Raw genomic sequence first — 18,655 nt, 5'->3', positions numbered from 1 at the left:
TAGTTCTGATCGATACTGTTGACCTGGATGAATCATGTACCGACAGAAGTCACGCACCGTGAGAACGCTGTGGACTTCAAGGCACCAACCACGGTCGGGTCATTCACTGAAGGTACCGATATTTGACACATTGATTATTCGTGAAATCAAATATTAGATATTCAATTCGTGAATCGAATGATTCGAACATTCACCATTCGATTCGAAATCAAATATTCAAGTATTCACACAGCCTTAGATACAACAAACTTTTCTCGCTGGATTACCACATGTCATTATAACGAACATTGAATGTATATTGAACAAGATTTGGCAATGATCAACATGAGCACTAGGAGCCAAATAACGCTTGGAAAAGAATGCTACTCACTCTCCAGGTCCGACTGCAATGTGGCTCAGCAGAATTTTCCCGCCAACTCCACCAAAGTACTTGGGCTCCAGGTCAAACTCCTGAGGCACATTGTTGCTTGTGTTACATATTTACACAAGGCGAAACAACAATGCAACAGCATCTGAAGTTGAGCTAGTTCATATGCAACAGTATGTACCTAACTTTTTCAGCTGCTTTTCAATTGCAAATCAGTCTGCAGAAATGCGCAAGGTCGAGGAAGTTCCATAAAAGGGAAAAATGGTCATCAACCTGACAGCAGCATGAAGCATATCATGAAACCTGTACAGTTTTCTCATTAAGGTTCACTGTTGAGGAAAAATCTTTCAGCCCTAGTTGAACGATTGAACTTGGGGTCAAAGCTTTTCCTGGGCAATCACTCTATCATGCGAGATAATCAAGAGGCTAGCAGATCACAGTGAGGCTGATGTAATTGACAAATTCTTCCTACAACCTGGGTTGAAACTCAACGGCGTGTTTGCATGCACATTGATGAGTAGGGTAAGTTTGCTGCCGTGCACAGGATAGCTTATTTCACGTTCGATAGATGGCACTCAGCGACCTGTGTGACTGTCATCGCCAGTTAACGACCCAGACGAAATCTGACAGCACCAAACTTTCGCTCGGCAGCTACAGTGTTCAGGGGGAAAACATATTTTAAAAAGTCATTCTTGACTGACACTGTGTGGGGGTTGTATTCCCGAGGCGAGCGAATCCATTGCACACATAAATAAATATACATTACTTTGAAAGTAAGAAGTTTTAAGATTACAGAATGACAACTTGTAGTTTTGAGGGGAAGCACTCCCTCACCATGTTGTAGTCCTTGCAAGCTTCGTAGAGGCCCAGGAGATAGCTGTAGCCGCGGTGACCCTTGCGCACGTAGAAGACGTCGTCCCCTCGTGTGTTGCGCTTCTCTGCGTGGCACAAGACGTGAAGTACAGTTACGCCATGCCGAAGTGCGCACAAAAAGTGCAACAGAAGACTAAAGAAAGGAACTACTATATCCAAATTTTTATCCCAAGTTGGCTCTGGCTTGAGCTCTTTGCTGTGGCTTGAGCAGTGCCATGGCACTGCTGTCATCAGAACTGGCAAATTAGCACAGAGGGTGTACCATATGTAATAAGTTGCCAATACTCTGTACAAAGTACTTGCATTATTTACAGGGTACTTGAGTAGGTACTACTCGAACCAAAATGCCGCAGATTCAAGTGAATAAAATCCCACCTACATCAGACCAATACTCACTTTCATCTTCAGTAAGGTGAGGGTAGACAGTCTGCACCGTCTCAAGCAGTCGCTTCTCATCTACAAAAGGCAGCAATGCCACACCTGTTGGAAAAAGAAAAAGGAAAGAAAAAATCAGTAATCCAGATAGCCATCAATCAAACATGACATCTATGTCAGCGATACATCTGTGGCATTATGTAACACTGAACTACAGTTTCTGCACTGTATGATTGGATAATGATGCAAACTTGTTTGAGTATCGTGCGCAAATGTGTGTACGCACTTGACTAGCTTCGCCTATAAATATGATCCTGTCTGCTTTCAATAAACTAGTTGAAAGTGACGCTCTTTTCTGTCCTAAAACGTTTTTTCACCCTTAGTTGCGTCTTAACGTTGGGGAATAAGGTCCGAAAATGGTGTCCATGAAATTTACCCCGCATGATGAACACACCCCCTAACTTTGCTTCGGTACATTGGGGAAAAAGAAGTGTGTTTCTTACACGGGTATATATATATGGTATTTCAGAGTCTCATCAACCATAGCACATCTAGTAGCTGAAACATTCCTAGAAAAAAAAAAGAAATTACAAATTCACATGCAGGAATAAAAGTGGGTGGGTCAAGGCCTGCCCCTGCCAAGCTGATACCAGGCTAAATCATATCCAAATAAAACAAGGAGGGAGACTCGGGTGTTTTGGCAAAGATTCAGATGTGAAAAAAAAGAAAGGAAAAAGAAAAATGAAAACAAAAGAAAATGTTGGAGTACACCTAAGTATTTTTGTAAGAGTTGTGAATGCAAAAGAATTAATGTCCAACTGAACGACGCTGAGTGGTCCTTCGACTTACGAACTCCTCACAGGCAAGCGAGCGCGTTGACATGCTTTGCGTGTTTTGATTTGGCTTTACCAAGGTGCGGTCAGAATGCAGGCGAGAGCTTGCGCAGACAAGGGACGTGCGGATAACACAGGCCTCCGACAGTGAGAGCGAGGGTGACCTGGGTCACAGCGATGCCCTCTCTCATTCACGCAATACCAGGCGTGCTACTGCGACAGCATGCGTTGCCTTTTGCCCACGCTGCTCTATGGTGTCGCGGCCAACAGGAATTTAGGTACAGTTTCACTTTTACAGATGCCGGCTTTTTCACTCAATGAGCCATTGTATGTTTTCGCATCAAAAATTAAAGCACTAAAGTATTTCTGACTTTTCGTTTTTTTTCCCCCGTTAATTGAAGGTCCTAGGCCTCATTTTATTACCTGGACAAAAAAATAAAGTGACACACACGCATGCACAATTGCACACATGCATGTCAGTTTTTGTCCTTTGTGTAACAAAAATTGGAGGACGCTTAAGCTTCGCCTTCAAGAGTGGAACGCGACAGCGTTCCCGTCGACCCGCCAAGGGGTGTAAGACAATGGGCTACGGCGCAGCGACTACGCGCTCCGCATCGGACGCGGTGAGCGTCGAGCAACGCAGCGTTCGGCGCGACAAAGAAATGTGTGCCTGAGCAAGCGACGCGCGCCTGAGCCTTAGAAACAGCTCGTTTCTAAAGCAACACCGCGTTCACTAGAGGCGCTTTTGTACCGCTTTGAAGCATCGAACTCGTGGCTCAGTGGTAACGTCTCTGTCTCACACTCCGGAGAACCTGGTTCGATTCCCACCCAGCCCATCTTGGAAGTTGCTTTTTATTTATGAAGTGCCTGCCGTGATTTATCGCTCACGACCAACGCCGCGGACGCCGACGCCGACGACACCGGCTTTTCTGCGACACGAGCTCCTTAACGCTATCGCGTTAATATAGCGCAGTAAACAGAACGATGTCATACCAACTAACCCCAGTTGAAGCCGTATTGCACTAGACCTCTAAACTGTACAAAATATACTGGCAAGCCTCAGCATGCCCAAAATATTTTAATATAATAGCTTTTCTACAGTCAATTTCAGTTCTGTTTTTTGGGAGGTGTCTGAGTCATGATGTCACAATGCAGAAGGCGGTCATGCGAGAGCCGGACATCGCAATGTTTTGGTTCTCACTGCTGCTCGCTCCATCACATTGCATGCTGCTACTCGTTGTGAGCTGCCCATGTAGCAGCATAGGAGACAACTGAGCGAGCTGAGAGAGCGTCAAAACAGGACAACATTAGGTTCTCACGTAACCACCGTCTGCACCATGACATAGACACCTTCCGCGAAACAAAACCGAAACTGGATCTAAGAAACTATTATACATTGACATTGTACATACATTGTTTATTTTATTTCCGGTCACTGTTTCTCACTGCTTAACCACTGTTACAGTTATCACTCGGCACAAGAGGCGTCCACGTGTATATGAACGTTCCCGTATGTTCATACCAATTCTGCAGCGAAAGAATTTCATCCAATCAGATTTCATGTACAAAATGACTAGCGATGCACGGATAGGTCTACTGTTAAAGGGAACATGCAAGCCACTAAGTTGCATATAGAAATGCTCGCCATGCAGATGGAGAGAGAAGAGCCACGTTTTTCATTCGCCTGTCATCTGCCGAAATGTTGGACGTTTACGGATTTCCCACACAGAGAAATTTGCTCATACTCTCCTAATGTTGTGTTCCCTTTAACAATGGACCCACTTATGCATTCTGGAACGTATGTGAGTATCAGCGATAATGGTAGAATGCACGATGAGACACGTATATAAAAGCCGACACACTCGATCCACAGATCGGGTTTTGACGGCTGACAACTGTGCTTGCCGAAATAGTTGTGCTTCGAGTACACGTCCTTCTGGGTACAAGCTTGCCCAATAAAGATTTACATTCGCGACTCAGTTTGGCACTGTCTGGCTCTTCACCATCAATACAATCTGACATCTGGTGAAGGCACTGGATAGAGGTGCTGCTGCCAGCATTTCTTCCAGGATTTCGAGGTCCTGCATCCACATTTAATGGTACAAATTAAGAGTCGAAAATATTATAGCAGTACTCTTTTAAAAATTGAGCTCAACTGAGATTGGTCTATAACAGCCAACTCTGCAGAAAGCACTTCAGCAGCTGAGGAAAGGACCCATGAAAAGACAGATGTGAAGAACACGGCACTGCCCACCTTGCCAGGCATACTTCTTGCCGTTCAGGTCAATCTTAAAGTCGGTCGGGTAGAAGTCAATGATGGGTGAGTCCTGAGGGAGCAAGGCAGGCAAAATTTTGTCACCACAGGCTGCCGGCGCCACAGAGGTAAGGGGGGCAGTGAGAAGGACACGGCAGGGGGAAGAAGGGAAGTAGAAGAGAACACACACAGCAAACATCAAACACAACACACACACACTATAGCCCTCCCTTTCCCAACACACTATGCCCCTTACAAGACAAAGGAACCTCAAACAAATTATGAGCAAGATGCTAACAATAAACAAAATCAACAGGTCAGCAAACTGGCCCAGTTATCTTTTCGGAACATTTTCAGGGGGAGGGGGAGGGGGAAGAAAAGTGTTGCTAATTTGAGTGGAGAATACTGTATGTTGAAGAGCAAGCTTTTTTTTTCACACCTGTTGGCGTCGGAACAAAAAGATCAAATCAAATTATGGGGTTTAATGTCCTGAAACTGCACAATGGGTTATGGGGGAAGGCGCAGCGAGGGAGTTCTAGTTAAGTTCTACTACTAAAAAAAGGTACATTCAATTCTGAGGTTCTGATGTGCCAAAACTACGATTTTATTATGAGGCATGCCATAGTGGGGGGGACTCCTATTAATGCACCTTGCACCCAACCCATGGTACATAAGTGTTTTGGATTCGTCCCCATCAAAATGCAGCCACCAAGGCCAGGATTGAACCAGCAACCTCCAGCTTGACAGCACACCGCCATAGCCACTGGGCTACCTACAACAGGTAGTTTCAACCATTGGGGGGTTCTTTAATGCACATCTAAATTTAAGTGCTACATGAGCGCTTCTCCATCAGAGTGCATCTGAGGAGGCTGGGAATGGAACCCGCAACCTTGTGCTCAGCAGCAAAATGCCATAGCCCCTGAGCCACTGCAACCGATACAGCAGATGGTTTACAGACAGCCTTTTTCATAATTTCAGAGGCCGTGATCTCATCTGATCACTTCCTGGGAGCAGTGATAGGACGAACGAGCAGAGGAACGAGTCCATCGCTGCTGGTGCACGCATCACACAAAAGTAAAAGGCATCCCTGAAAGCGTTCCAAGAATCAGCCCTGCATATCTTCCAAACACAAAACATTCGCAAGAGCAGCTGCACGACCTCACTGTTTATTTCTGAAGGCCTCCCCAGTTTGATTTTTTTTTTCTTTCAGTAAGCAGTTAACCCACCTAAAGCAAGTCGTCACTAAGCTGTGTGGCATCATGGAGAAGCACTTGGGTAACACTGAAAGTGGTGTCAACAGGTCTTCCCCATGAACACTGATACTAAGGCTTTTGCTGTTGTAAACAACAAAATATTTGCAAACAACAAAACAAAACCACAACATTTTCGGTAGGTATCTACTCGTTCTGGAGCGAAATCTACCAATCAAGTGCATTACCTGATGTTGAGACACTGAAAGAACAGTGAAGCAAGCATGGGCAAGTTATGAGGGAGGTGTGCTAGGTCTGGTGACTGGCTGCTAGGATAACAGTGAATGAGAATGTGGCTGTACGAGTGACTGGCAATCTCTATGACAAACCGCTGTAGCTGTTTTTCTCTCTTTCTTTATAATAGAGAGAAGTCTTTTCTTCTACGCCGTGCAGGGAGGACTTGTCATCAAATATCAACAAGAGAAACCATGTGTATTTTTTCCCAAAAGCACACGGGTGGGGTGCGACAGTAAGAACAACTTTCAAAGCACTTCTTGGAATTGGAAAACCTTATAGTTTCGGAGCAGAAAAATATGAATTCCGAACTGGTTAACAGGTGAGGGGGAGTCATTTTTGGAGCAGCAAATCCCTGTGTGGAGCAGCTTAACAAGAGAGAGACAAAAACCCTTGGAGCTGAAAGCTCGAAATGTGGAGAAACTTATGTTGAATTCCAATGGCGGAGTCGGAGCAGCCGGCGGACTCTGCGAGCGAGCATTCGACGCTGGCGCAGAGCAACTTCTCCAGATCCGCAAGTGGAACACAACCTGCGCCGCCGGAGCAAGGCGGAAGTGGAAGTTCTATCACCGAGTTGCCCAGGATACCTTGCGTGTTGTCATTTCCTTCCGCTGTTTGCTCCCAGCACCACCGCACCGGTCACTTGTCTCTTCAGTGCCGTTCACCTGTTTTTTTTTAAAGTGCAGAATGGATATCTCGCCAAGCGTGCAGCAGCTTTTGCTTCCTCTCGAGTCGTGACCGGTGACGCCTCCCAGCAGACAAACGTGGTAAAGGAAATACGTCACGCAGAGTTCTGGTCCACTCCGACGATTTTGGCGGAGCATCTTTATCTACTCCATGGACTGACTCCCGCTCTGCATCCCCTCCGACTCTCTCACTGGAACCACCTTACTCCCACCCTCACTCTGCCATTGGAACAAACTTGCTCCGAAACGAGTAGAAAAATTTGCTCAGACTCCGCCATTGGAATTCAACATTAATGAAATAAAGACTCAACTGAATTTTCAGAGTAGTTTTTCTAGAACAAACTGCTGCAGTGTTCATCAACAGTGCCTGACAGTTATCGTAAAGTAGACTTCGTAAAACAGACCTCAACATAATCTGCACACATGTCAATTCAGTTTGGTGGAAGCCCGCAAGGTGGAGGACCGTTTACAAAAGGAAAATTTGTCATCCACTTTATTTTAGCTCGAAGCTACAAAGGAAACCTAAATGGGTTTCACAGAAAAGAAAACTTCACAGCTGAAGGAAAGTTTTGTCCAAGTTTGCAGGTTCAGTCTAGGACCAATGCCTAAGGAACCAACACCCCTGAAAAACGTTGGTCCAGGATGAATATCCAGGTAAATCGACAGACCAGGTCAAAATTTTATTTTAACTTTCTTTTCTGTGTAAGCCATACGAGTTTGCTCAGTAACTTCATTCTACAATCGCGTGGACGACAATTTTCCCTCTCACAACTTCCACCAATGCGTTGGGCATGTTGCACAGATGGCGCATATGTGCAAGTGCTATCCATCAGGCATACATTGAAAAGCCTAGAAAGCTTGGCGACGTGTGTGGTACCAAGTGTGCTGGAGCTGTACACCAAGAACACTCACCGGATCATCCATGAGATCAGCCCATGGCGTGGGCAGGTGCTGCTTGCTGGCTGCCGGGAACACACTCATCAGCTGTTCCATGGGCTTGAACTGTCATGACACGAGAGGAGGGTAAAACATTCCCATTACACTTTGCTACTACTAGGAAACAAAAAGAAAGGGCAATACGTGTTTCTTTCTTGCATGAATATTAAAAAGCACAGACACTTTTGAAGAACAAATACACAAATTGCCAAGACGCAGCTATCAGCATGAAATTACAGCCAACCCACAATAGTTCGAACTATGATACAATTTCGAATCCCGGTTAACTCAAGCCCATTTCAAATTTCTGGACAGCCTGCTATGTTTCGAGTTGATTTTGAAGCCGCTGGAGTTAAATAAGACCTTAAGGTAGTTCAAACTTATTCATTTAGTGCAGCAAGCACAGCAAAACATGGCTCATGTGAGAATCACACTGGGTTTGTAGTAGCAATACCAGCGGAAAATCTGGTACTGGTGTCTGCGCACATGTACTATTAGAATGGGTGTTCATTATCACTAGAAATAAAAAACAATGCATGCTGAGTGATACTCGCTGAACAGGAGCTAGATATAGCGATATGCATACTCAAAGGCATTGCAATCTTATTGTGTGCGGTAACTTGTACGATGAAATGACAATATTGTCACCGCAAGTCATTTACCGTAGTTACCTGAATCTAATGTGCACCTTTTTTCAGAGAAAATGGGTACAAAAATTGCCTGCTCATTGCAACTACATACGAAACCAAAACCGCGTTTGCGGTGCCTGTCAACAGAGCTGTCAGACGCAGCATCAATGCCATCACAAAATGGCTACAGAGCCCGTTTTTGTGAAGGAACAGAATTATTAGACTAACTCTAGAGGAAAATCTGAGTGAAAAAAGTGGCAACCCCAAGCATACCGCCATGTTGGCACTCTCATTTTTGTAACACTAAAGATGATCAAAGATGATGAAAAAACAAGGAATCACACGTGGCACATACCGTACTTACTTGATTCTAACGTGCCCTCGATTGTAACACACACCCGTTTTCAGTTACTAAAAAAAATTTAAAAAATGCCCGCGACCTTAACGCGCACCCGCTTGCCATCACCTTTACACAACCGCGCACCAAATTCTTTCATACAGGAATACAACTTCCTCTCATTTAATACTCCCAATACACTGAAGTTTCGATAAATAAAAAAAGTTGCAGTTTCACCCAAAAGGCAAAGCATCAATTACGATAGCAAATTAATAGACAGCTATACGAAAAGTAAGGATAGCAGTTTTATCAGCCGTATAAACTTTTAAACATTCGCTTACTAACTAAAGTTTCGGGAACTCTGAACGCCCATGATGAGGCTCGATTTGGTAGAGGTGGAGAGAAGTAATTAATAAAGGGAAAATCAGACATCCACTCGTTCGTAGCAAATTCTACAAACTATTACGTCAAACTCATCCACCCGCAGAACTATCACATCAAACGCCTTTGCTTCGTGTTGTTGACAAATTCGACTTCGCCCTGCCATCTGCTAGCTGCCTGGTTGGCTCAGATGGTAGAGCGGCTGACCCGGAAAGGTGGTGGTCTCAGGTTCGAGGGCCAGACCAGGACGAATTTTTCTTCAACTGTGAGGCTTTTCTTTCAAGGAACCCGTATGGGTTTCCTTTATAGGAATTGCTACGAACGAGTGGATATCTAATTTTCCCTTTATTAATTCATTCTCTCCACCTCGTGGGTTTCCGCAGAACTATTACATCAATCTCTCGTCGCTCTAGATTAATTTTGACCACCTGGAGTTCTTTAACATGCACTCATACCTAAGCACATGAGTGTTTCTGCATTCGGCTGCCATTGAAATGCGGCCAGCAAGTTCGGGAGTCGAAACCCACGACCTCGAGCTCAGCAGGGCAACGCCATAGCCACTTAGCTGCTGTGGCGCGTGGTGCATTGGCTATGGGTTTCTGTCTCATAATCAAATTGTGGTTTTGGGACATAGAAACTTAGTTAAAATTAGCCAATGCACCATGCTGGAGTGTGCTGAATAATCCAAATTAATATCTGTGCTCCCCGGGAATTAGAATGAAGGCAAGTTGACTGCATCAGTGGAACTAATGGTGGCAGTGTACAAAGGGGAGCACTACTCACGGGCTGAGTTCCTCGTTCAAACTCGATCTTGAGGTCGCCGACGTTGATGAAGTCAGATGCAAATGGTGCGTAATGATATGGGAAGAACCACTTCCAGGATGCGCAGCCCTGCAGAGAAGCCCAGGGGATGACAGATGGCTTTTAGCAAACACAATGTACCGTAGTGAGCAACGTAAGTCAAAACACTAAATTCGTTTTTAAATGACTACTTGTGAAGCGTGAATTCTAGCACGACGTGTTAACATTTAACAGGCAGCTTTCCCATTGAATATTTAGTCTCACTAAACGCTTTTATGCAGGGCATGTGTGCTTATCGACTATTGCCTCTTAAGTCGAATCGGGTGTTCCCTTTCAAATTGCTTGAATAAGTGCAAGCTGCCTCTTCAGCAACTTCACAGTCTGAAGAACTTCATGTAGCTTCCCATAGAGGCAGTGAAAAGAAATAAAGCGAAAAGGCTTGCATAAGGCTCTTTGACTATTCAGCTGACATATCATTTGATAAGTTCTTAATTTTTAAGTTATCATTCATTACCATGCATTCAATGATTCATGTATGTTATCAATTTACACCATTTATAAGAAACTGTTTGACTTGTTGACATAACCCATGAATCGCATTTTTTAGCAACTGCCAGCTGGTTGCCCTTGCTCTGTCAAAGAGTGCTCAAAAGCAACTAAAACATGAAAAAAGAAAAAAAAAATGCTCAGAGCATGGTTGCATGGTTTCACACAATAGGGGACCTTCGTTGGTTGGCAGAAGCCATGGTAAAAAACAGGAACAGGGGTCGGGCTGCTTATACGACATGAAATGAGCGGATTTCGGGTGCTTCTGACTGTACAAAGGGTCTTCATAAACAAGGAGCTAACCCTTTCAGGTTCAAAGCTTACTGCAACTCTTTAACCCTTTGAGGGTCAATGCCATAAATCCAGCAAAACCTCGTTCATACGTTCTGGAAGAAACTGCGAGAAAAAAACGTACTAACTGGGAAAATGTATGATCCAAAGTAACCAAAAAATCTGACAGATTGAAGCACTGTTGATATCTACGTAATGCGAAGTGTCGCGTGGATCGTTGCGGCACGAGAAGCCGATGTATGTCAAACTGCTAGTGTTCCAGCGGCTCAAGACGCGTTTTCTTGTTTTCCTATTGCGTGGCGTTTCAAAAGGGCGACGGAAAACCGAGGCAAAATCGAGCTTGGTGGGCGCCGCTGAACGCCGCCGAAGTGAAACGTGTCAACATGGCGCCGCCTACAGCACGGAACAGCGACGAAAAGCGTGCAGTATGCTACCAATGGCACTGCGCACCACGCGCTGTAAAACACATGGGTGAAAATGCTTATCACAATAGGTTTTGCAGCGATAGCTGTGAATGCGGCGTGCGACCACCCGTGCGAAGACTTGCTGGGACTGGAATAAAAAACTACACGCGCTGTCGCTTTCATGTGAGACGGGCGGCTGCTGTTCCCGGTTGCACACGCCTCGCGCCTTTTCTTATTCACATGGAATCTAGTGGCTGGAAAGCGTATACGATCGCAGTCTACAGCAGGGACCAGTGGCACATTTTGGCTATCGCCTATTAAAAGCGTGCGCTACGCTTTCCGCGGTGCCACGCACTGTGCAAGAGATAGGCGCAGATGCTTATCACAATAGGATTAACGATGATAGCTATGAATGCCGCGTGTGACGATCCCAGAGTGCGCGCCGGCGTTTCCACGAGGCGAGCGGGCGAGTATTGCGGTGAAGCTGCCATGACACGCAGCTATATGCTGTTCTCAATCGCGCGCACCTCGCGAATTTTCTTGTCCACATGGGATTTAGCAGCCGGAAAACGTATCATACAGTTGCAGCCTGGCGACTTACTGAATGTTGGTGCCGAGAAACCGTGTTTTCCGGGAACGTATGAACCAGTAAAAGCGAGCACAATTCTATTGGGTAATTTTTTGTGTTCTCGATTGCGAACATTGGCACCGGGAAAACATATATAACGGGAACTTATCAACGAGGTTCTACTGTATACGGCACCGTGAACAAGTCCTAAATGGTCAATACTGTATAATTACTGTGCCTTCTGTATGTTTGAAAAAAAAAAAAGCTAAATTTTCACCTATTTGTTGCCCAGCAAGTGCTGCCACCCTGTTCGGATACAATGAATCTTTTTTTTTTTCTTTCTAGTCTCTTGGTTTTGATTCCTCGGCTTTCTCACGCCAGATTTCAGCAACCACTCACGCATGCGAAGGCCCACAGCAGTTCGTTTTGGTTTCGTCTCGTGGGCTGTTTGCATTTGTTGCGCTCCTAAAGACTGATGTCTATCCGGTTTTTAATCTTTCAAAGGGTCACTGCTCACAGGGGTGAGATTACATCCATTCACAGGCGCACACTGGTATATACAAACCATGCCGCTGTACACGATCGAAGCTACCATGCCTGCATTCCTTTTCTCGTGACTTGGCTTGCAAAAACTGATTGCCCCTCATTATTGACGGAACCAAGGATTAATGCAAGTTTCTGATTCGGTTGGTTTTTCTGACGGGCACACAACAATCGAGTTTTCTTGCGTGCGCTCACATACACGGTTTGGTTACACAATGGGTGTGTGTGCTGGTTTTGCTGCTCTAAGTGAGCCGGTGGACCATCTGCGTTACTGTCCTCATTTCAGTGCAAGAAGAAAAGCGCTCTGCACTACAGGTGACAAGCTTGACAACCACCCCCATAGGGAAAACGGAATTCTTGGATCCCTGGCCACAACCAATATCGGCCTGAGTTGCTCTAAACGTGCTAGTGTGTTTTTTAAAAGCATCGGCACTGAATACAAAACCGTACTTGGCAGTTGCCTTCCTCATAACTTTTGTGGACTGATTCTCTCCATGCCATCGCTTCTTTTTCTAATTTTTTCAGCTCTTACACCACCTCCCATAGCAGAGTAGCTTACCAGGCAGTTGCCCTGGTTAACCTCTCTGCATTTCATGTCTTATTTCCTCTCTCTCTCTCTCAAGCATGCCACAGCCCTGAAATCTACTCAATACTTTGCAAGCGCTTCACTACACACAGTGTAATTTGTTGGCTACGTCTTACTGATTTGAGATGCCTCCCTCTATCTAATCTTGGCACTTTTACACTCTCCAGTACATCCGGCACATGCACCTGTGTGCTATGGCAGCTTTACTGACAGCGCTGTCCGGTCACATGCTCTGACCGCCTGATCATACTGTGGCTACGTTGCAGGTTGCACTGCTGACTGTTCTCTGGCCGATGCTTGATAATGACCACGCCGCAACACATTGCCGCTGCCACCTGAAAACCACTATGCGACTCTTATGCAGCCTTGCTGCAAGAAGTGACGCGCACAAGTACACCTTGTCGCTGCCCTTTCCTCCACTTATTGCTAGCCTACAGTGTACATACTGCTTCACGTTTGAAGGGCATGAAAACTTGTATAGGGCAAAAGACACCGAATGACCAGACACATACAGTCGCGGTTCACTTGCCTGGTAGTAGTAGCGAAGAACCCAGCAGAGTCCTTCAACGTAGGCAGAAGCCTGCACTAACAACAACCGCACGTTATACAGACATACTTGATTGTTGGGAGAACAGAAAAAACGAAAATAAATGCGGTCAAAGAATACAAGAACTTGCCACATCATGTCGAAAGGCTATGTTGTCGGGCCCAATGTCAAACTTGGAAACATAGTAACGTTCCCTCCAGCCATCTTCCCAAAGTCTGCAATGGAACGAGCGACAGTAACGAAGCAGGTTTTTACTAGCATGCCGTGAAAACAACCACAATCACAATCATCACGACATCAATCACCCTCTTGCGGGGCAATGCCCTCTCTCTATGATTTCTTACTTCTCCTATCCTATGTTAACTAAACATGCCTTGTCACTCCAAATGATGCTATACTACTTTTTTGCGTTCTGTTGGTATCTAACTTGTTAACTATCAATAGCTAATTCACTGATTTTAGATTGCTGGGTTTTAGTATGCCAAAGCAATGTGCAACCAATTAATGACTGCGTGTTTGATGCTCCTGGACATTTGGATCACCTGGGGTTCTTTAATGTACACCCAAAGTACGACACCTAAAGTTTTTGCATTCTGCCCTTATCGCAACACAGCTGCTGTGGACAGGAATTGAACCCGTGACCTTTGAGCTCGGCAGCAGAACACTACAACTACTGAGCTACTACCCCAGCTGTCATTCTAATCAGTATGAGTATAGACGAACTGCATTATAACAAAGTAACGTCTTACACTCAATTGAATTTTGGGGTTTTACATGCCAAAACCCCAATTTGATTATGAAGCATGCCATAGTGGGGGACTCAGAATTACGTTTGACCACCAGGGGATCTTTAACATGCCCTCAATGTACAGGACATGGATGTTTTTTGCATTTCGCCCCCATCGAAATGTGACTGCCACCGCCAAGATCTGGTCCTGCAACCTCGTGCTTAGCAGCGCAGCACCATAGCTGCTAAGCCACCACAGCAGGTAACATCTGACACGAAAATGTCTTTGTTATACCTGGTATTTGTCATAAGCATACACACTTATATTGCTAAAACAATATTTGCGAATTTTCGACTTGCTCAATTTTCCTATACAGTAGAACTTCGTTGATACGTTCCCGTTGTGTACGTTTTCCCGGCGCCAACGCTCGCAGTCGAGAACACAGAGAATGACCCAACAGAGTTCCGCTCATTGTTTACTGGTTCAAACGTTCCCAGAAAACACGATTTTTCGGCAGCAATGTTCAGTATGTCAGCAAACTGTGACCGTATGATACGTTTCACAGCCGCCAGATTCCATGCGAACCAGAAAAGGCACAAGGCACGCGCAATCAAGAACAAAACACTATATGTATATAGCTACCTGTCTCGCGTGAAAATGGCTGACAGTTCGTTATTCCGGTACCAGCAGATCTCCACCCAGGTCGTCGCCCGGGTCGTCGCACACCGCATTCACAGCGATCACCACAAAACCTGCTGCGATAAGCATGTTCACGAACTATCTGTTTTATAACACGCGGTGTGCAGTGCCAATGTTGGTGTACTGCACGCTTTTAGTAGGCAGTAGTCCAAACGTGCGGCCGTTCCCTGCTGCAGGCGGCACGATGTGGGCATCACATTCTGCTTCAACAGCGTCTGGCGTCACCCTCTTAAAACACCACGCAATAGAAAAACAACCAAACATGTCTTAGGCTGCCGGAGCACCCCAAGCTCGAGGCGTGTCAGAGTCTTGTGCCGAAACGATCAGCGCGACACTTCGCATTACATAGATGTCAACGACAGTCAAGTCTGTCAAATTTTTTTAGTTACTTCGGACTGTACGTTTTTCCGGCTAGTAAGTTTTCTCCAGCGGTTTTTTCCAAAATGTATGAACGAGGTTCTACTATATATGATAACTCGTTAAATCCACGTTGGTACACTGCAGTTTGACTGTACCGCACCGTCAATTACGCATTCCTCAAACCACTCTCTTATGTCCACTTCATTATTTTCGCTTCAACACCATCAACTTGCTGTCGTTCTTATATCCAGCATTCTTCAAATTGCAGTCTGGGGACATCAGAGCATCCTGTAGAGAACTCCAAGGGCATTTGCTGGGATCCCTCGAGGTGCACCCCCGATGAGTGCCACCATGGACAAGACACTTGGCGAAGCCATTTCAAACAACCTGCCCACACAAAGTTGCATTTGCCATGTTAGTGTTTCAAACAGAAAATGAGAAAGGGACAGATGTTACCGACTCGGCATCTTGAACTATACCAACGGCTAAACCGCGTGTTCCTGGGACGTAACTATAGAACTTACTGACCCATCACTGGAAAGGTGTGCCCTGGCAACTTCTAATATACTAGAGTGCTTTCTCTAAATATCCTAGAGTGTCTTCCTGACCGCTGATGAAATGCTTTCGACCACTGCAAACAACCAATTTGATGCTTCTTTCGATGCAACTGAGTTTCATCAGAAACAAAATAAAATCCAACAGGCTCAAGCGCGATTTGTCAATAGGTCAGTAAGCCCTCGACAACTAAATGTTTCGAGAACCACCACTGTAGCCCCCACTGTTCTTTATTTTATTAATACTATGTGTATGATTCTTCTTTCCATAGGTCGCAAAGCAGTCCTCAGGGTTTTCAAGCTGGTTGATTTGCCTCAAAGTTCTTGGCTACTAAGACAACCGCTGGCTGGATATACAAATTGCATGCTTTTCAATGATACAGTCAAACCTTAAAATAACAAACATTAATATAATAAAGTGAATCTAAAAACTATCTCACTACTATCGTAACGTGACAAATATATGCCTATAATGAATACCAGATAGAATCAAGGTACAGTGAAACATCATCAAACCGTAGTTAGCCGGAGCTCGGAGAAAGCATGTACTAAACGGTTCTACTGTTTAAACAAATTAGCTCGCCCACTTACCTGTCGAAAACGGAACTAAGAGAGAGTGCGATGAAAGGGGAAAGAAACATGCAGTATTTATTCACTTCACGCGACAAAAGTGTTATTTTCGTTTGATGCCGCGGCGGCCTAGCACGACGACAGAGGCCTCAAACTTATACTGAAGCTGCGTGCCAGCTTTTCAGCCAGCCCCCTCTTCTCGGCAAACACTCGCACGGAAGATTCCTCGTTGGCGTTACGTATTCTCCGTGCACGCGTGCAGTAATGCTGCAGAAGTCCCGGGGCGCCTTTTTCATTGTCGGGTGCCACAATTTGAAATACTTTTCGTTTGGAATAGAGTTACGCTATTGCACCCCTGTTCTCGTCGTGACAATTGCACTCATGAGGCTGACGTAACGAGCAGCTACTGCCACTGTCGGGCCTGAATCGCCCGTGCTGTCCGCTTTCATCACTGTCGATAGTCGACACTTCGGCAACAACAGAGGCAACGATGGCAAAAAGTCTGACCTCGTGGCCGACATCTCCTCGCGGTCGCAGCAGTGCTGCCGAGTAACTCCTTCGCATTCCAAATGCCACACACTGTAGTCAACGGCAGATCCCTGTCGCGTGCCAGCGCAGACTTCATTCCACGTTCGATAGAACAGACGATGTCTAATTTTTCTTCTATGCTGAGCACCCAGCATCTTTTTTATCCGAGCTTCGGCATGACGCGAGTCCTCGCTTGCATGACGCCACAATGCTCTCTGGCATGGCGATAGAATAAAGAACCAACTTTGACACAGCGTCGAAATGATGTTGATATTGATGTGGCTTCACGCACAAACACACAGGGCGCTTAGAGGTCGTTGTTCCGATCTCTGAGGCTTGTTGTTCTGCCGGACCGCCCGATGGAGATGACGCACCGCTGTGTTTGCGCGACAAAAAGTGGAAATGCTACGTCTTAACCGATGCGTACGCATTAAGCTGCTACGGTTTATGCGGATACAAAACACATTATGTTCAATGGCCGCTGAGTCGGGGATTTGACTTTACAACTTTTAAAACGAAACTACTGTTTAAGCGGGTACGGTTTAACGAGGTTTTACTGTATTTTCGTATCAAATGCAACTTCGTTATTAAATGATTTGACTGTATCAGCAAGCTGCTATTTACTACGTAGGAGCATTCTACTAGGTGGGAGCATTATATTAAATTATTCAGGGTGCTCCGAGGTGTGCCATGATTTTTTGAAGCGTTTCGAGGTTCCCTACCTTTATTTAATGCAAAAATGAATAAGTCACTGCTTGCAAAGCATGCTTACCGCACTTCATCATGGGGCTCTTCCTCCTCCTCTGAACTGTCTTCTTCGTGCTTACGCTTCTCGCCCCGGACGTCGCTGTCACTGTGAGCCTGCACGAGCAAAGCGAAAATCCACAGTATGATTTGTGCGTTGCTATAGAGAACGATGCATGAATAAGAGGTTCAGGTAAAAATGATTATTTCGACTGACATGCGGGTTCGTTTGCATTCAAATTTGGCACGGAGGTTGCACTTCATGGTGCATGCAGTTCAATATAAATGTCTTTATGCATTGCAGTCGTCGACCGATAATTCAGACTCGACGACGATCCCCTAAAAGTATGTATAACCAGAATATCGGATTCGCCAGAAAACAAATGACCATTCCAAAAGTGACAAAAAAAAAGGAAGTTCAGTGCCACGCTGTGTTACAAAAGGTATTCCGCTTTTTCGAAAAGGGCAGAGACCTGTCTACCAATGATTCCAGCTTCCATGTCATTGCATCAATGCTGATATGGATAAGCATACGAAATTCACGGAGGTGTGATGGTGGGCTCGGCAAAGAGTATAACCACTGACAAGCATGCCAGCATAGCTTATCGCCGCCAACCCTACTGCGATAAGCATCTTCAGCTATCTGTTCGGCACAGCGGCACAGCGTGTGGCATAGTGTACAGAATTGTCGTAAACATACTGCATGTTTTGAACAGGCGATAACCCAAACATGTCGCAGTTCTCTGCAGCCTCTTGGAGTGGGATTGGTGCATCACTAGCCGAAACGAAAGCAGCTCGCAGTTGCCGCCTTGGTTTAACAAGATTACGCTGCGCGTGTTCCTTTCTAGGAGTGGTGCGGGCACAAGGAAAGCCGACTGCATAAACCCTGAAATCTGCCGGCAAGCATGTTCGCACAATGACGGCCTACGCTTGGTAAGGTGACGTGCTGCACACAAACCACACGGTATGATCGGCCCCATGTGGCAGCATGTACAGTTTCAATGAAGCAGTACCCGTTTCGCTCAGTCGCA

At 45.5% G+C, this 18,655-nt stretch overlaps 1 protein-coding gene across 1 annotated transcript in view; it reads right to left on the bottom strand.

The window, feature by feature from the left end:
* Positions 1-18,655, bottom strand: part of Rat1 (5'-3' exoribonuclease 2 Rat1) — a 129,047-nt gene that overhangs the window by 61,068 nt on the left and 49,324 nt on the right. Inside the window, exons 18-26 of the mRNA XM_075698882.1 lie at positions 17,653-17,741; positions 13,572-13,656; positions 13,424-13,474; positions 9,939-10,046; positions 7,785-7,874; positions 4,703-4,775; positions 1,637-1,720; positions 1,202-1,305; positions 371-450 (exon numbers count right to left, since the gene is read on the bottom strand). Of these exons, the coding sequence (XP_075554997.1) occupies positions 371-450; positions 1,202-1,305; positions 1,637-1,720; positions 4,703-4,775; positions 7,785-7,874; positions 9,939-10,046; positions 13,424-13,474; positions 13,572-13,656; positions 17,653-17,741 (764 nt within the window). The remainder of the gene's footprint in view (positions 1-370; positions 451-1,201; positions 1,306-1,636; positions 1,721-4,702; positions 4,776-7,784; positions 7,875-9,938; positions 10,047-13,423; positions 13,475-13,571; positions 13,657-17,652; positions 17,742-18,655) is intronic.

Source organism: Dermacentor variabilis, chromosome 7 (genome assembly GCF_050947875.1).
Source record: "Dermacentor variabilis isolate Ectoservices chromosome 7, ASM5094787v1, whole genome shotgun sequence".
Classification (NCBI taxonomy): domain Eukaryota; kingdom Metazoa; phylum Arthropoda; class Arachnida; order Ixodida; family Ixodidae; genus Dermacentor; species Dermacentor variabilis.
The sequence above is the reverse complement of the archived record's forward strand: the minus strand, read 5'-3'. Positions and strand labels throughout refer to the sequence as shown.